The sequence below is a fragment of the Caloenas nicobarica genome, chromosome 3, assembly GCF_036013445.1.
Source record: "Caloenas nicobarica isolate bCalNic1 chromosome 3, bCalNic1.hap1, whole genome shotgun sequence".
NCBI classification, from domain to species: Eukaryota; Metazoa; Chordata; class Aves; order Columbiformes; family Columbidae; genus Caloenas; species Caloenas nicobarica.
In genome coordinates, this window is record NC_088247.1 from 12,417,081 (window position 1) to 12,435,239 (window position 18,159).

Genomic DNA, 18,159 nt, shown 5'->3' on the forward strand with positions numbered 1-18,159 from the left:
CAGTCATACAAAATTATTGCAAGAATGTCGGATGAGAAGTTCATTGCATTTCTTCATTTGCTTTAAATTTTGTTTGTTGCACTTAACAGAAAGATATGCATATTATTTTTTCTTTACCATTTAGATCATATGTCGAAGAAAACAAATGAGTGAATTATTAGGCAGTCCATTTCATAAAACAGTCAATGTGTATCCAGAATAGAAATTAAATACTTTTTGTAACGATACAACGAATTTTAAAGTCTGTGGTGGTGTTTCCTGTGATAAATGCTATTGCCTGTGATGCCTGGTAGTATGAATTATCTGACCTTCTATCAGTTGAAATCAGGATGAAGTTTGACCAGAACATTAAGCTGGCACAAGTAAAAGAAGCTGCTTAACGAAGCGCTCTTTTTCCACAACGACCCAAACGTACAGATCTGCAAGGTGGAAGGGTATCTAATTTAGAAAGAAAAACATCAATATTTACTTATTTTTATAAATAATCTCAGCCTACTCTTAGGCCACATAGCACGCAGTGATCTTTCTGTAGCAGTGGATATTAATGGCATTTAATGCCTCTGATTTTTGCCCGAAGTGGTGAGGTGCATTTAAGTTCATTGCCATCTTTCCTGGAAGGAGTTCTAGGTTAAATTCTAGTAAAGAAAATTGAGTAGGACAACATACTCCATTTCAGAAACTTTTTGACATCAGAAAACTAGGCAGCTGATGTCAGTTTTAGCCTGTTTTGGACAGTTACTAGTAAGTGACTTAAATACTGGCAAATAAAAAGATTGTGCGTTGCTTTTGTAGAAACATGAATTTGCTTCTACTTTAGGCAGAAGTGTGTGAATTTTCATCTTCTGTGTAGTGCTTTGGGACTCTAGGTATGAAGAATGTATTATGTACTTCTGGGAAATAAAAGCCATGCCCTAAGGTTACAGATATTGAAAAAGTGAGATTTTGACTGATCTTGATGTCTGTTTTTTTAGTTTCATGTGACTTTAGTAGACTTTGTTACTTTCGCAAGGTTCATTTCTGACCAGTAATATTAGTTCAGGAAGTCTGTGAGTTATTTCTACATTTGTAGAGGAAATACATGTGTATATTGTCTATATAGAGGACTGTTATCCTTCATTAGTAATATTACAGCATTTTGTTTACTGTTATTCCATTACACTGCCTCACAAAAACAGAGTGGCTGTGTGCAAGAAACAGCACAGGAGCAATGCTATGAATCTAAATTTTCTTTTATTTCTACTTTTATGTCTTCTGCATGTTAATTTTCTAGCCGTTTGTCAACCACATATAATTAGTACATTTTATATTTGTCTGTGCAGCTCACTTTCATCAAACCAGCATGGCTGACAATGATCATAGTATGATAGTTATGTACTTTTTACAACTTAATCTTCAACTCCATTACTAACTGAAATCAATTCTGGCAAATATCCCGAAGTCTAATATACCAAGGAAAACAGAATCAAGGTTGATTTAGTTGTTAGTCAACAAACAAATTCAACTTGGTTAGAATAATGAAGTGTTTCTTTTGTTCTAGCACAGCTTCTTCATAGTAAGCTTAGGCTTAAATTCACTGAGATTTCAGTTCTGAAAAAGTATTTGTTTGTTGCAATGTTTGCTATGATCTTTCAAAGTTTCTTTTACTGAAGTAAATAAATTAGTGTGTCTGTGCTATCATCTGTAGGTATGTTTTCACGTAGAAGACTGAAACCTACAATCTTTCATTACTTTTGTTTTTCAGTACTCATGAGTAAGAGAAAGGAAGAAAGTATTTCAAAGCCTGGATCCCATAAAAGGCTGAGACAAGAATACACAAATGAACACAGCGATGAGTCTAATGAAGAAGAAAATTCACAGTCGACAGCTGATAGTAGTTTCTCTTTACTGTCGGTAGGTTGTTTAAAAGTTTTGGGGAGGAAGATATAAGAAAAACTTGACATAAGAAGGTTCTGTGCCTTTGGTTGACATTGAAATAAATACCTTGCTTGTAGGCTTCGGTAGAACCGATGTAAAAGAAACAAGAGGTCTGGACTTCTGTATGAGTTCATTCCTACCTTGTTTCTTTAGGGTTATCCAGTTATAACTGTTGATCATAAAATAACAGTATTCCGGTTATATAGAATGAATACTACTGTAGTTGTTAAATAACTGAATAAAGGAAACATATTTGGTTTGATACAAGTATGGTATATTTGGTTTATGGTTGTAGTAAAAGCAGAGAAAATATTTAGAAAACAAGTTATTTACTAAAAGAAGTACCAAACACTTTTTTGTTTTGCATAGCTGACACTTTCAAATGTCTAAAAAAAAAAAAAAAATCTAGTGTTTGAAGTGCTCTCCTACTTTCAGTTTCATTTCTCCCTTCCTGATCTAATTTAATTTCCCTTGTTCTAAGCTGGGTTAAGAATTCTTACAAGTAGTATTATTCAAATAACAAAATAATCTTTCCATTATATGCTTTATTGCTGCTCTGACAACTGTATAGAACCTATTCTCTTTTATATTGGATTAATTGTAAGTTAGTTATGGGGAGAACTGAAAGTTACCGAAGGTGAGTGATTAGCTTTGGCAAGGAACTTTTCATAGTGTCATGAAAGCCTTCCTATTTCCTTGTAGCTTGTAACCATTGCTGTTTTGTATGGTACTGTCATTTGAACTCTCATTTTATTTAAAATAGATAAACTCTATCTCATTAAAATGCATACAAAACACCAGTTTTAATTGTTAATTCTTTAGAGTGTAGGGGAAGTTGGGATAATTGAAAGTATCCAGCTGAAGAACTTCATGTGCCATTCGATGTTGGGGCCTTTTCAGTTTGGATCCAATCTCAATTTTGTTGTTGGAAACAATGGAAGTAAGTATTAATCACATCATTTCTTTGTCAAAGAACACTTTTGTTAATACATTAGGAGATGTAATTTTTATTTGAAAAAGAATTGCTAGCCATCTGTTAGGAATGGAGACGGATTCACTTTTGGACTTGGGTACCAGACAGGTCTATCCCAGTAGTTCAAGGCTGGTGAGAAAGTTAGGTCTTAAATTTGGCGATTTGCAAAAGATGATGTGAATACAAATCTTCATAGCTAAATTGTACATAAATTTATATTTAAGCTAAAGGCACTCATATGTTCATTATTAGATGCACAGTAATCGTCCCAGTATATGTCATGTAGAAACTGTTATAGGAGAAGGAAGTGATGCTTATTTATGCAAGTTCCCTTCTTTTGGAGAGAGAATTTCAAAAATTAAACATAAATTTTGAAAGAGAACTTAAAACCTTTCAGATAGTTGTATAAATGGAATGTGAATTTGATTTCTTCTGATATATACATGTTTTCTCTATGTTTGTAAGGGAGGGGAGGTTCTTTCCTCCTGAGATTGGACATCTCGTTGAATGCAAATTGCTAAATAGAAGTAACAAGTTTGGCTCAGCATGGTTTTGTTTGTTTGTTTGGGGATTTTTGGTTGGTTGGGTTTTTTTTCCTTTTTTGTTTGTTTTCTGTTTGTGTGTGTGTCTTTTTTTTTTTTTTTTAGGGGAACCTTGGAAGTGGTATATGTCTTTCTAGAGTTATTGCCATTTTATGTGTTTGTTCAAGGAAGACAGAATTTGGACCTTAAGTACATGAATACATAAGCAGTCAAACAAAGATTTGTAGTATTAGTGAACTGGATAAAGAGTTGCCAGAACTTCTTTTTTAAAAAAGTTCAATGCTTCTGTTACAGGTGGAAAAAGTTCTGTATTAACTGCTCTTATTGTTGGACTTGGTGGAAAAGCCACTGCAACTAATAGAGGTTCCTCATTAAAAATGTTTGTACGAGATGGCGAGAAGTAAGTAAAACTTTTTTAGTATTAAAGTTCAACATGTTGTTTAGTGATTGTGATTCAGGTTGGCTGATCAGCTTTCTGTTCACCTTTGTTTTCCTGTGTTCTCTTGTGGGATCTACCAGATTTGAATAAAAAACGTAACAGTGAAGAGACCATATTTCAACAAAAAAACCCCGAAACTAGAAACAAAAACCACATTAGATATTGTACCAGTAATTTACCTGTAGCATACTGTTATCTCTGAACTAGCTAATGTAGTGGTACGTCCTGTATATTGTCTGGTTCTTGTATATCACTTCCATGATGTATTTGAATATCCTACAGAAGAACTGAGTTCGTAAGAAAAAAATAATAGAAACCTAGTTATGATTGTTCTGCGAGCAATGACGTTAATTCTTTTTCTGTCTTTGTGGTGACATGAATGAATATACAATATAAAGACCTTGGCATACAGGTGGATTATTAAACGTGCGGGAAGTGGATTCATGTCTGCTGCAAGACTGGTGATAACATGTTCAGGGGAATCAATAAAAATATAGGAAATAAGGTTTAAAAGTTTGCATTTACCTAAAGCTGTAACTCAGAGCCCCAGGCTTTTCCTTTCAGAGGTGTTTGGAGTAAAATTGTTTGCAGCACCTGCCTTATGTATAATAACTTAATGTTTCAGCATTAACTTGAGAAACAAGAAAATATAAATTCAGAACTGAAACCACATCTCATCTATTCTAGAACACCTTAAGCATTCTGCTGTGCATTACTTTGGTTAGAGATGGCTGTAGAAGCTAAGCAGCTGTTCTCTACAGAAGACAGTTTTGGGGTAGGACAACAGCCAAAAAGCAGCTTGATTCCGCAGCCCAGTGATGGGGGCGCTCAGATGGGAAGGGAAGGTGGGGAAATCTGTTCTCACAACTATTTGCTTTTGGCTCACGATTTTTCTGAAGCATAGAAGGTGCAAGCAGGTCAGATGGAAGCCTTTCTGGCCATATGTTTCCAGCGCTGTTTTGGCTCACACGACTTAAATCTAGAATCATGGAATCATTTTGGTTGGAAAGGACCTTTAATATAAATGAGTCCAACAGTTAATCTAACACTGCCAGGTCCACCACTAAACCATGTGCCTAAGAACCTCATCTACACATCTTTTAAACACCTCCATGGATGGTGACTCAACTGCCTCCCTGGGCAGCCTGATCTAGTGCTTCACAACCCATTCTGTGAAGAAGTTTTTCCTGCTGTCCAATCTAAACCTCCCCTGGTGCAACTTGAGGCTATTTCCTCTCTTGGGAGAAGAGACCAACACCCTCCATGCTACAACAGGTAGTTGCAGACAGCGATAAGGTCTCCCCTCAGCCTCTTTCTCCAGGCTAAACAGCTCTAGTTCCTTCAGCTGCTCCTCATCAGACCTGTGCTCCAGCTTTGTCGCCCTTCTTTGAACTCTTCCTGGCACTTCAATGTCTTGTAGTGGGGGTCCCAAAACTGAACACAGTATTCAAGATGCGGCCTCACCAGCACCTGGTTCAGGGGGATGATCACTTCTCTAGTCCTGCTGGCCACACTATTCCTGATACAAGCCAGGATGCTGTTGGCCTTCTTGGCCACCTGGGCACACTGCTGACTCATGTTCAGCCGCCTGTCAATCAACACCCCCAGATCCCTTTCTGTCGGGCAGCTTTCCGGCCACTCTTCCCCGAGTCTGTAGCGCGGCCTGGGGTTGTTGTGACCCAAGTGCAGGACCTGGCACTTGGCCTTGTTGAACCTCATACAACTGGCCTCAGCCCAACGATCCGTCTGGTCCAGATCCCTCTGTATGGCCTTCCTACCCTCCAGCAGATCAACACTCTCACTCAGTTTACTGAGGGTGCACTCTATCCCCTCATCCAGATCATTGATAAAGAGATTGAACAGAACTGGCCTCAGTACTGAGCCCTGGGGAACACCACTCGTGACCAGCTGCCAGCTGAATTTAAGTCCGTTTACCACAACTCTGTGTGACTTGTACAAAACATGACAATTTTTTGTGGAAAAATAGACTGTGATTTTTAAATTTTTTTTTAGATTTGGAACTAATTCTAGTTGTCTTTTTTATTACTTTTATTTTCTAGTTCTGCAGATATTTCCATAACATTGCGAAACCAAGGCAGAGATGCATTTAAACCAGAAGTGTATGGTGACTCTATTATTGTGAGTCAGCACATTAATCTGGATGGAAGCAGAAGTTACAGACTGAAAAGCAAATCTGGTTGGTGGTAGTTTGTTTTGCTCTGTCTTAGCTCTTTAAATGTTTTTGTTGCTTTAAATGCCTTCATATTAGTAAAGGATAATGTTTCTCATTTTATTCATCATTCAAGGGTGATGTCCTTTTTTGAGTTTACCTTAGATTAAGAATATTTTAGCATGTCAAAAGCAGTTGTGTCAGGGTCTGCATGATGTGAGGTCATACACTATTTGTCTTTATGAAAATCTTCTAGTGTGATGAAGCTGAACATAGTTTTCAGTCTTTTGTGGTTTTTGTGGAATTTGCTGATTCACCTAAATTCTGTCACAGAGGGTTTATGAGGCAAGGAGGGACTGTAATTAGATGTCTTTCTGTACAAATGTAAATATATTGGAAAGATTAAAACCCCCAACCAACCAGTGTTTCTCGTTTAAAACTAGATTTGTGTTACAAAAATACTAATCTCGTTTTTTACATTTACAAAGAACCAGTAAATTGAACAAAATTCTGGGGCATTGTGTATCTCTTTAATTTGGACTTACTGGTATTTTTCCTTCCCTTTTTTACCATTAGGGACCTTAATTTCTTCAAAGAAAGAGGAACTCATAGGAATACTGGATCATTTTAATATACAGGTAATTATTACAGTGTTTAAATTCTGTGCAGTTTAAGACATCAGCATGTGATGTTATGATTCTTCAAATAAAAAGCAGTGTTCCGTTTTCATTAAATGAGAGAAGTCCACTGCTGCTGTTGCAGAAATCTGGGACTGTTTTTGCTACGTAAGTAATTAAGGAAAGGTAGTGCACATGAAGTTTAAAATATTCAACATATTCAGCCTTTCAGATGTTAGAAACTTCTGTTAGTATGGATTGATTTTATTTTGTGGAAACTTCCTTAAGAATATATAGGGAAATTAATTGCATTTAATGCAGTATTTTGATCAATTAAATAATGAGAAATTAAACAGCATTGGACAAAATTCCTAATGCTGATCTTGTTAAATAACTGGAAAAAAATAGGCACTGTCTTTCTAGAGGTCAGTTATTCTCCTGAAAACAGTTCCTTAGTTGTCCTTGTTGTGGTTCTAGTTTGTACTTGATGAAGTTGGATTTTTTAAAATTTTTCATTTGTTTGTTGTGAGCTTTTTGTAGTCAAAAAAAAGGAGTAGAAACCTTAATTTCTGGATCTGCTTCTCTCAGCTTGTTACAAAATTGCTGGACATGGAACAGGGAGGTGGTTTACTCACTTTCATAGATATGCAGTTACATGAGAACTTTTTTACTTAAAATGAAAATAAAGTAATTTGTTTTATAGGTAGATAATCCTGTGTCTATTCTAACCCAAGAAATGAGTAAGCACTTTTTGCAGTCTAAAAATGAAGGTGACAAGTACAAGGTAAGAAAAATTGTTGAACATTTTGATTAAACATTAAAATACTGATTTCAAATCTTTAGGGGTGACATTTGGAGGGAAAAAAAATCAGAATTCTTAATTTCAGTGACTGGTTGTGGGTTAATTCAGGTAAGCAAATAAGCACTACACAGCCACTCACTTACTTCCCTTCCCTGCACTTGGAATGGGAGAAGGGGAAAGGAAGAGTAAAAGCAGGAAAATTTGTGGGTTGAGATAGAAATTTTTTAAAAAATGAAGGAAAAGCTGGAAGTAGGGAGGAAGAAGGCAAGACAAAACAGGAGATGTGAAGGCAGTCACTCACCTCTTCCCCTGGGTAGACCATGCTCAGCTGGTTCCTGAGGAAAAGATGTCTAAGCCCCCTAAACCCTCTGCTCTCCCTCTTTATTGCTGAGCGTAACTGTACTGGTTTTGGCTGGAGTAGAGTTAATTTTCTTCATAGTAGCTAATATGGGGCTGTGTTTTGGATTTGTGCTGAAAACAGGGATGTTTCAGTTGTTGCTGAGCAGTGTTTACACAGTCAAGGCCTTTTCTGCTCCTTACACCATCCCACCAGCAAGTAGGTTTGGGGGAGGAGGGAGCTGGGAAGAGACACAGCTGGGACAGCTGACTCGAACTGACCAAAGGGATATTCCACATGATGTGATGTCATGCTCAGCAATAAAAAGGTAGGGGAAGAAGGAGGAAGGGGGTGACATTTGGAGTGATGGCTTTTGTGTTCCCAAGCAACTGTTATGTGTGATGGAGACGGCTGAACACCTGCCTGCTGATGGGAAGTAGTGATTGAATTCCTTGTTTTGCTTTGCTTGTGTTCACGGCTTTCACTTTACGAAATTGTTTTTATCTCAACCCACCAGTTTGCTTGCTTTTACCCTTCTAGTTCTCTGCCCCATCTCACTGCAGGGAGTGAGTGAATAGCTGTGTGGTGTTTAGTTGCCAACTGGGGTTAAACTACAGCAACGATGTGTTATGGGATGGAATGTCCCTTTCATTAGTTGGGGTCGTCTGCCTAGTTGTAGCCTCTCCAAACCTCTTGCACACCCCGACAGGGAGGGCAGGGTGAGAAACAGAAGGCCTCGACACTATACAGATACCAAGCTGAAACATTATTGTAGCAGTCATGCACTTACAAAACCATTTTTTTTTAAAGTTTCTTTTCTCTAAAGACATAGATAAACTTAAAAAAAAAAAATAGGACACTGCTGAGTTCATTATTCAGAAATACCCCACTAGTTATTTTACTTTAGGTATCATTCAGCACGCATGTAGATTGGGATGAGTGATCTTTTCGTGATAATTAAAGTTCACTTAGATAAGCTGCTGAATCTGACATGTGGATCTTTTTATTCCTTTTTAGTTTTTTATGAAGGCAACTCAGCTGGAACAAATGAAAGAAGATTATTCATCTATTATGAAAACTAAAGAGAATACATGTAATCAGATAGAACAAGGAGTAGAGGTATGTAAAAGTTAAAGTAATTATTAGTACAGATCTGAGCACTGAAATAACTATAGGAGTTAAAACACATAGTTTTGATTTGATTAGGTCTCAATAACATTAAAAGAAAAATCTTGCTAAGATTTCATCTTATATGACAGTTTTTTCCATTCATGATTGAACCTCTCTTTTTCTTAAGCGTCTTCAAGAACTTAAGCAGCTTTATTTTGAAAAAAAGGAACGTTACAAAAGCTTCGGGTTTGTGAATGAGTTGCGAAATCGTCTTGAAGATTTGAAACATGAAATGGCATGGGCAGTGGTAAATGTCTTGTTAAAATATGTTTCCTTATATGAAATGTACTTTAAGTTATTCCCAATCTGCTGCAGACATTCGGAAAAATGATAATAGATGCTTCTGTTTAGGTGAGCGAGATGGAAAAAGAAATACAGCCCATCAAAGAAGGCATCAGAGCCGAAGAAGAAAATACAGAGAAGTTTGTTCAGAAGCTAGAAGAGTGCCAGGTACATATATGGTTTAGACTGTATGTTACTCTGGTTTTGGGTCTTTGACTCAAGAATAAAAATGATATTTAAACTATGATTGTCCTTTAGCTTGTAAGCTATGGAAACTGGCCATTTTAGTTTTTCACAAACAGCTAAGAACATTCCCATTTGTATACCTTTTAACCGCCTAAAACTTAGAAGTAACATTTGCATTCCACATTTAATTGGATAATAATATCAGGACATTTTGTTTTGTGCTGTTTAGTAGAGGTGTGTGTAGTTTTCATGCTGATACTTTTGTTTCAGGTAAGGGTTATTTTTTTGATTGGGAATTTGAAATGACTAACATTGCATATACCAGTGAACAGTATTTGGAATTGTTTTATTGTTGAGAGTACTTACTTGATATCTACTTCTGTAACATTGGAGCATCTTTCAGAGAACTGTCATGTAGGTTTACTTGGGTATCGTTGCCTGTAGAAAGATCGGTATCTGATTTCAGGAGACATCTGGAAATTTAACACTCTTTGGATGGTACTTAAGACTTATGTAGGTAGCAAGAAAGAATAATTTTGCCAAGCATTCAGATACACATGTGAAATATATCTTTTGCAGTGAAACACTAGGCATCATTATTTTGAAATTTTCAGTCTTTTAAAACACCTTCTCCAAAGTTTCTGAATTGGCACTCATTTTTCTTTTTTTTTTTAAATGTTCTGGTTTCAGCTGAGATAGTTAATTTTCTTCTGGTAGCTGGTGTAGTGCTGTGTTTTGGATGTTGTTGACAATACAGTGGTGTTGTAGATGTCACTAAGTAGTCAAGGTCTTTTCAGCTTCTCACACCATGCCAGGTATATGGGAAGCTGGGAGGGGACACAGCTGGGACAGCTGACCCCAACTGGCCAAAGGGATATTCCATATTGTATGTCATGCTCAGTATAAAAGCTGGAGGAAGAAGAAGGAATGGGGGGCATTCAGAATTATGTCATTTGGCTTCCCAAGTAAACATTACGTGTGATGGAGCCCTGGTGTTCTGGCGATGGCTGAACACCTACCTGCCGATGGGGAGCAGTGATTGAATCCCTTGTTTTGCTTTGCTTGCGTGTGTAGCCTTTGCTTCACTTATTAAACTGTCTTTATCGCAACCCATGAGTTTTCTCACTTTTACCCTTCTGATTCTCTCCCCTCTCCCACTGGGGAGAGGTGAGCAAGCGGCTGCTTGGTGCTTAGTTGCTGGCTGGGATTAAGCCATGACAATGTTTAAAAAAAAATATTTATTTTACAATTGAGGCTTTTTTACTTTATGGCTGAACATGTCTATGTAGTGTTGAAGGAAGATTGTCCGGATACTGGTTTCACTTCGTTCCATATTGTGATATTTGGCCTTATTGTATTAAGAGTCCTGTGTTTGAGTAAACCATGAGTTAGAAAAGAAGGCTGCTGTTTACTTCGCAGATTGGGTAGTCCATTGGTTTCCTGAGTATGTTCCTTTAGTAATTTTTATCTTGGCCTATCCTTAGTGGCAATGATTTGCTTTATGTTTTTTTTAGCAAAAAACCTAAATGAGACATGTCAGATGGATTCTTTTGAGAGATATTTCTTCTACAGCATTAAGAGGTTTTGAAGAAAGTTTTGCTTCATTACTCTTTGTGTATCATTCTCTTTTTGCGCTGAAGGCAAAAGTGAAGGAAGCAGAAGAAAAGTACAAAGCAGTACAAGACAGGTTAATAACAATAAATGAGGAAGCACAAGCCCTGCATCCTCAGTGTGTTTCTTTAAAGGCTGATGTGCAGGCAAGAAGAAAAGCAGTCAATGAAGCTGAGGTAGGCAAAAAGAACTTTCAAAGTTCATACCAGCCTAAAGCTCTAATCTTGTCCATGCTCTCCCCATATGTACTTCTCCATCTGTGTCTAGGCTTCCAGAATCCATAGTGCTGTTCAAATAGGTGCAATTTCTTGCCTGACTTGCAAGTAGTTTCTGTTTGGGGGCCATGGGATTTATATCTTTACATGGGTGCTAAGCAGTGTTAAGCTTAGATAAAAATAAATATGATTCAAGTTAATTGTGCTATTGCTTTTTCACATTCTTGAAATTCAAATTGTTTGTCTGTTTTGATGCAGTTTTAATGTTTATTTCCTCAAAACTGTAGGTCTTTTGAAATTTTTCTTGTTTCTATTTGTTAAACTACTGTATCGTATTTCCTTCATAGGTGCTTTATAATCGTTCCCAAACTGAGTTAAAACGTCTGGGAAAAGATGATGAACAGTTATGTAAACGAATTGAAGAACTGAAAAGCAGGTAAATACAGATCTAGTGATTACAGTGTATGTTTATTAAGGTATAGGTGTGCAGAGAGTGAGCTCTTCTGATTAATGAGAAAATCTGCAGTAACAGAAAATACTGATTTAAACTTCAGCAGGGTCCACTTAAATATTTAAATATTTCTGATCCTGCTTCTTTGCAAACAAGATTTTGACTAGAAGGTGATGAGGTAATTGGGTAGAAAAAAAGTTTTCTTTTTTGTTGGTGATGATATACATTTTCAAGCTTCCATGGTGTTGCAAAACAAGACAGTTATGTGCGATTACAAATAAAAAATAAATACATTGATATCTATGCTTTGCAGACCTAGTAAATGCACAGAATCTTAAATATAACTTTCTGAGGCATAAATCTTTTGTATGATACAGGTAATAAAACAAAGTTCGTGTCACTTATAAATCGTCATTGTGGTTTTAAAATACTGATGTATGATCTTTTCTAGTGCGAATCAGGTTTCAGAGCCTGAAAAGTTGGAAAGACAAAGGAAAATTGCACACTTAAGGGAACAGTTAAAGGCATTCCATGATGAAGAAATAATGATTGGTCAACAGGTGGATCAGTTTCAGCAAGCTATATATAAGTGTAAGGAAGAACATACAAGACTTAGGTAAGTTACACTTTTTGAATATAACTGTGTTACTTTCAAGTTACAAGAGGTCTTTTATGTACCTGCATTCCCTGAGGTATTAGGCTCCAGTTTCTATTTTTTTTTCCTATTTTATCTTAGGACTGTCTAAACTTTTTTCTTTGGTACAACATGACTTAATTTAGAAACTTTTGGAAAATTAAGAAAACTGTGTTGTCATGAAAGGTGAAAGGTGTTACTAACTTAAAGCCTGATATAAATCCATACTGTCAGTTTAATGCCCTTCCTCCCACGATGTGTCCCTTATTCTCTTATCATCCTATGGGCAGATTATGATTTAAATTTTTCATGTTGTTTAATACACTAGTACATCCTGATATGGTGTCACAAGATATATAAAACAATATAAGGAAATAGATAACACTTAAGGGTAATTATTGTATCTATAGTTAAAGGCAAATTTATAGAGACTTTGAAGCAAGTGGTTAAAATACCAGTTTAGAGATAGAAAAACAAAGCACTCGTTGGCTTTGATTTGGAAACCTGAACTTGAACAATGATTACCAGAGGGGATTATGGCTGTGGTATTATGGTGATGTTGTCACTTATTGTCTTAAGAGATTTGAAAATGGTTGCACTTGATGTATTAGTTTAAATGTATTTTATCAGTTATTGTAACCTGCAGTTACTTTGTGTTCTGTTCAAGACCTTTGTAGAAGACAATGAAATGGAAATGTATAATTAGAAATAAAATTTATTATAAATTGTTAGAAATAAAAAAGCCTTGTAAAACAGTTGCAAAGTAGTAATTTTCTTGCTTTTTTGTCTCATGTTTCTTGAAACTATAAAAATATTTTGGCATGTGTGTAGCTGGCTGTACATTGAAGTATTGAGGTCTTGATGCACTATCCTATTTGTACTTGAAAAATGAGACTTTATTTTAATCAAATTAAGGCTTCATAAGCTGCTGCTACTGAAAAAATTCTGTTCTCTTAGGAGAGAAGACTTTGAGGCGAAACAAGCACTGGATGCCAAGCAGAAACATCTGAGAGAGCTGAAAGATAGTAAAACAAATACCTTGAAAAGGTTTGGACCACATGTACCAGCGTTTCTTGAAGCAGTTGAAACAGCCTATAGACAAGGGCGCTTTAAACACAAACCTGTCGGACCTTTAGGTAAGAATGACTGCTGAAAAAGATATTTTCTCATGGGATTTATTGCATGGCTGCTAATGTAAACAGTGATCTTTTAGAAAAACTATTTGTTCTTTAAGGAGCTTCAGATATATTAATATCTTTCTTCTGTACTTCCTGGACTAAAGGTTTTATCCTGGTAGGTTATCTTTTGCTTCTATCCTTTTTATCACACTAACTAGTTACACCTACTGTTTTTCCTAATTTTTCAGCTGTTTTTATTAAGTTATTTTATGTAGTTACAATGGTAAACTCTAAGCATCAGATGCCTGTGCTTTGGCTGCTCGTTCCTTGGGGATGACAGCACTGTCCAGCTCCCGGACAGACTTTGTTCAAAATGTCCAGTGCCTGACTTGTGAGCTTGTCAAACTTGAGATGCTCTGTGTGGAGCAATTCAGACAGAACCAACTGAGATTTTCTTGTAAAGTTGTTTCATTTGTTTTTTGACCAGCTCTGTCAGTGAACCCTATTTTCAGCTTGTGAATGGAAGTAATCGCTTCAGCAGGAGAACATGGAAACACACCTGCTACTGAAGACAAGCGATATAATGGAATCTTCATATTTGTTTAACTTGCAGCATAGCTGTTTCTCTGCCTTCACCCTTCAAGCATTAAATTGTAGATAAGCAATTTTTGCCTCGATATACTCCTGCTGAGCTGCCATAAAATTGACACCTTAGTGGAAGTTAGCAGTAACCTGTCAAAGATCTTGGAAGAAAATGTAGGCCCCTGAATATGTATAGGTGTCTCTATAGGAAGAGAAATTATATGTCTGTGTTCTCAGGGTTGCTTGTCTGTTGTGGAGTTCTTTTATTTTTTAGTTTGTTTTTTTTTTTCCTTCATGTAAGAAAAGTTTATTTTAGACTCTTAAAAAAACCAAAAAAACCCAAAAAAACCCAACAAAACACCAAACCCATAACACAACGAAGTAAACCCCTTGAGTGGTAAAAATGCACTACTGCATGTTTTGTTATGGAATACGGCTTCTAAAGTGTTGTCTCTTACGTTTATTTAGGTGCTTTCATTCATCCAAAGGATGCAGAACTGACCTTGGCTGTTGAATCTTGCTTAAAGAGCCTAGTTCAGGCATTTTGCTGTGATAATCATAGTGATGAGAGAACTCTTCAAAAACTGATGGCAGAATATTATCCACATGGACACAGACCTCAAATAATTGTAAATAAATTTCAGAATGAAATTTATGATGTTAGACACAGGTGAGTTATGTTTGGAATTTTATTGCTTAGTCTTCACGGTTCATATTATTAGTTGAAAAGAGCTATTTGTAATAATATATTTTTTAAAGAATCTAATGTGTGCTCTTTGAATGGTGTGGGGTTTTTTTTTTTTTCAGAGGAGTTTATCATCCAGAATTCCCATCGGTTCTCACAGCATTGGAAATAGATCACGCAGTGGTTGCCAATTGTTTGATTGATGTGAGGGGTATAGAAACAATCCTGCTGATTAAAGTAAGACTCTATGCTTCCTATTGGTCTTTAAAGAAAAGCATTTTCTCTTTTTATGGGGTGGATACAATACCTTCACTGATAGTGCCTGTAATTAACAAAAGAGAAAAATGTGGGCTTTTGTTGTGGTGTTTTTTCTTTGTTTTGTGGGATTTTTTTGTTTTGTTTTTTGTTTTGGGTTTGTTTTTTCCCTTCTGGGGAGAGGTAAGGACCCCAATGGCTCAAGTAGACCCTGACTATATCAGTTATCAGTGCTACAGTGCAGCGCACACACACACGGATGTTTCCACTGGAGGGGTCCCAGTAAGGGCCTCTTGGCATTCCATGAACTCTAAAAGACACAGTTTTCAGTCATCGTCAAGACAGAGTAAACTGACAACCCATAGTGAATGGATTTGGATACTGGGATTTATTTAAGAACCAGCAAGGCTAGAGCATTTGCTCTTTATTTCCACACCCTTGCTTGTTTCCCTGCCCACCCCCAACACAACCTTCATAGATCTCAACTCCTGTCCCCTGCAGAGAAATCACTGCTGGTCCAGGAAGGTCAGGCAGAAAATGTATTGGTTCCTACTGTGAAGCTGCTCACAGATGCCTGTGTGGGCTGTGACTGGCCAAGATCCCTGGGTGTTCCCTGGGATTTGTCTACTGATCTCTCCCCGGGGTTTCCAGGATCTTCCCTGTTTTGTTTCTGGGATGTTCATCCCCACCTTTCTGGGCCTCTGAGTGTTCTAGTTTCCCCATCTAAATTGTCTATGTGTGTGTGATCGGTCTCCTAACTGCTGTCTCTGTCTCATGTTGCTTTACTGATTGGTGGCTTCCAGATGTGTCAGTTTTGTGTAGTCTGGGTGTTACCAAAACTTGCAACTAGCCCCTACAGCAACTGGTAGCTGGGTACCAGCTGTAGGTGTAGCAGGCTTCTGCTTGAGAGTTCAAAATTTCTTTTTTGGATATTCAGCCACTCTCTCTTACATGAAATTAGGAGCTGCCTGTTAGCATTCACAGCCTAATTTATTTTTAACCTACCACAGCAACCAGATCCCCTTTGAACTCTGCACAGTTAAAACGTTTGAGATCAGAAAGGGCAAAGAAACATAGTTGTAGATAGAGTCTGGTAAAATAAAAAAAGACAGCAATAATCAGTTAAGTAGGATTTGAATGAGGTGACTATCAACTGGTATTGAATTAAGATTATGTACTATTTTGGTAGCAATGTATTTTTTGATCATGATAAAAACATTTTAATGACTATGAATATTGTTTGATGTACTTCACGGTTTGCTTTGGAACATTGTTTCCTATATAGGTATTCCCCTTTTGATAATTAAATATGCATAGTGACCTTTTGCTTAGTGATTTATTTTTTTCCATAGTAAATTATAAAGGACCGATCAGACTACAGAACTTAGAATGTAGATAAATTTGTAATATGATAAAATAAATGGGCAGCTAAACTGAGTTTTTTGAGAACACAAGTGTCTTATTCAACTAAGAAAATCAGATTCTTGACATAGTTTTTTCACATCCCTTTATTACTGTATTTCTTATTTTTCATTAGGAAATGAAATTATTTCTGGGTCACAACTTCTAGGCAGGTTTTAAATCGATGTCTTTAATTATGGTGGCTTTTCTATTAGTATGATAAGGACATTGTATTTTTCAGAGTAGCCGTAGAGCTCGGGAAGTAATGCAGTCTAATCGGCCCCCAAAGAATTGTCGAGAAGCTTTCACTGCTGAAGGTGATCAAGTATTTGAAAGACGATATTACTCTTCCGATTACCTCAGACCCAAGTTCCTAAGCCAAGATGTTGAAGCAGAAATAAGGTCAGCATCTTGTAACACTGTATTAGCAAAAAATGCACATGTTGACATGAAGAGTGGAATTGCATATTTGTTTCTTTGCATATACAATACTCTCCAGTTTTTGGTGTGGTTTTTTTTTTTAGATTTATGCTTCCTTTCTAAGAATTCTGGAAAACCTCTTCATGTCAATGCCTTTCTGTCATAGGTACAAACCTGACTTGTACCTAAATATTTTTCAGCTTGTAAATCTGCCCAGCAAGGAGGGATTTGCTGGGCTGAATACTCCAGGAAATCTGCCTTCCTTTTTGTTTTATGCTTGCTGAAAAAGTGCGTGGAATCAAAGGTGTTTCTTTAAAAATCTAATACCTGAACAGTGGTATCATGGTTTACTGCAAAGGAAGCCTGATTATGGAAACCAAAGCTGTGCTGGCACACATAGTCCTACTGCTTTCAAACTTTGCATCTGTGTTTTTTCAGGCTTTTCACTTAACTCATGGTGTAGGTATCTCTGATAAACTATGCTTCTTCCACCCCCTTTTTATTTTTTGTTTTTTATTTTTTTTCTCATTACTTTCAAAACAGTAGTTTAAAAAGGCAAACATATTTCAAAGCTTAGAAACTTGAACTGTCACCTAGCAAATTGGTGACAGGAGAATACTTTTATTTTGAGGCTCAGGTTATACTGCAGACATATTAAGTAAATATTGTAATTTCAGTGTTAATAGCCGATGGTGTAGACTGAATTGAGTGTTAAAAATCTATTTCCATAAACTCAAAAAAGTTTTAAATATGTCAGTTCACTGTACTTTGTTCATATCGCTATATAATGAACTTCACTCAAAGATTATCTTAACTTTCGAAGCGTTACAGGCATTTCATTACCAACATTGCTATGGGGGAATAATATAGGCCAGTTAAAAAGGAAAAATGTCTTCTTATCTCCCCACCCCTCCTTCAGAACTTAGCCTAAAGCAATGACACATTTATCTGGAATAGTATATGCAATTTATTAAACACTGATTCTGGATCAGACTTTCAGTCCATTTTATGCATCTATAAAAAAAGTTGGATGAAACACTTGTATTAAGATTCTATTTTTAATGTAATATTAGTAAGGTTTCCGCTTCTGCAGGGGTGAAAGATACTATCAAAGTTTTGCCATCTGTAAATAGTAATAAGAAATACCTTTCTTTTGCGTTTCAAATAGTTTTACCACAAACTGAATTAATGATGGAAATCTCTGGTCATGACATCCTTTGTAGAACAAAAAGTATGAGACTATATAAAATATTTTTTCATATCTCGTTAACATATTTTCTCTCTGACTGGAAGTTTTTTGTCGTAGTCGAAGTATTTCTTTTCTCTCAAGGTGGAGTAGTATTTCTAGATGTGGC

General features: G+C 36.5%; 1 protein-coding gene across 3 annotated transcripts in view; it reads left to right on the plus strand.

Annotated features, from left to right (window-relative positions):
• Nucleotides 1-18,159, plus strand: part of SMC6 (structural maintenance of chromosomes 6) — a 34,735-nt gene that overhangs the window by 2,655 nt on the left and 13,921 nt on the right. For 2 of the 3 annotated variants that reach the window (XM_065632163.1, XM_065632164.1), the window contains 16 exons: nt 1,742-1,890; nt 2,737-2,854; nt 3,724-3,829; nt 5,929-6,065; nt 6,615-6,676; nt 7,359-7,439; nt 8,812-8,913; nt 9,092-9,211; nt 9,316-9,414; nt 11,073-11,219; nt 11,606-11,694; nt 12,161-12,325; nt 13,301-13,479; nt 14,512-14,713; nt 14,851-14,965; nt 16,626-16,786. In XM_065632163.1, the coding sequence (XP_065488235.1) occupies nt 1,747-1,890; nt 2,737-2,854; nt 3,724-3,829; nt 5,929-6,065; nt 6,615-6,676; nt 7,359-7,439; nt 8,812-8,913; nt 9,092-9,211; nt 9,316-9,414; nt 11,073-11,219; nt 11,606-11,694; nt 12,161-12,325; nt 13,301-13,479; nt 14,512-14,713; nt 14,851-14,965; nt 16,626-16,786 (2,027 nt within the window). In that variant the 5' untranslated portion in view covers nt 1,742-1,746. The remainder of the gene's footprint in view (nt 1-1,741; nt 1,891-2,736; nt 2,855-3,723; nt 3,830-5,928; nt 6,066-6,614; nt 6,677-7,358; nt 7,440-8,811; nt 8,914-9,091; nt 9,212-9,315; nt 9,415-11,072; nt 11,220-11,605; nt 11,695-12,160; nt 12,326-13,300; nt 13,480-14,511; nt 14,714-14,850; nt 14,966-16,625; nt 16,787-18,159) is intronic. The other variant, XM_065632165.1, reaches the window with a different exon arrangement.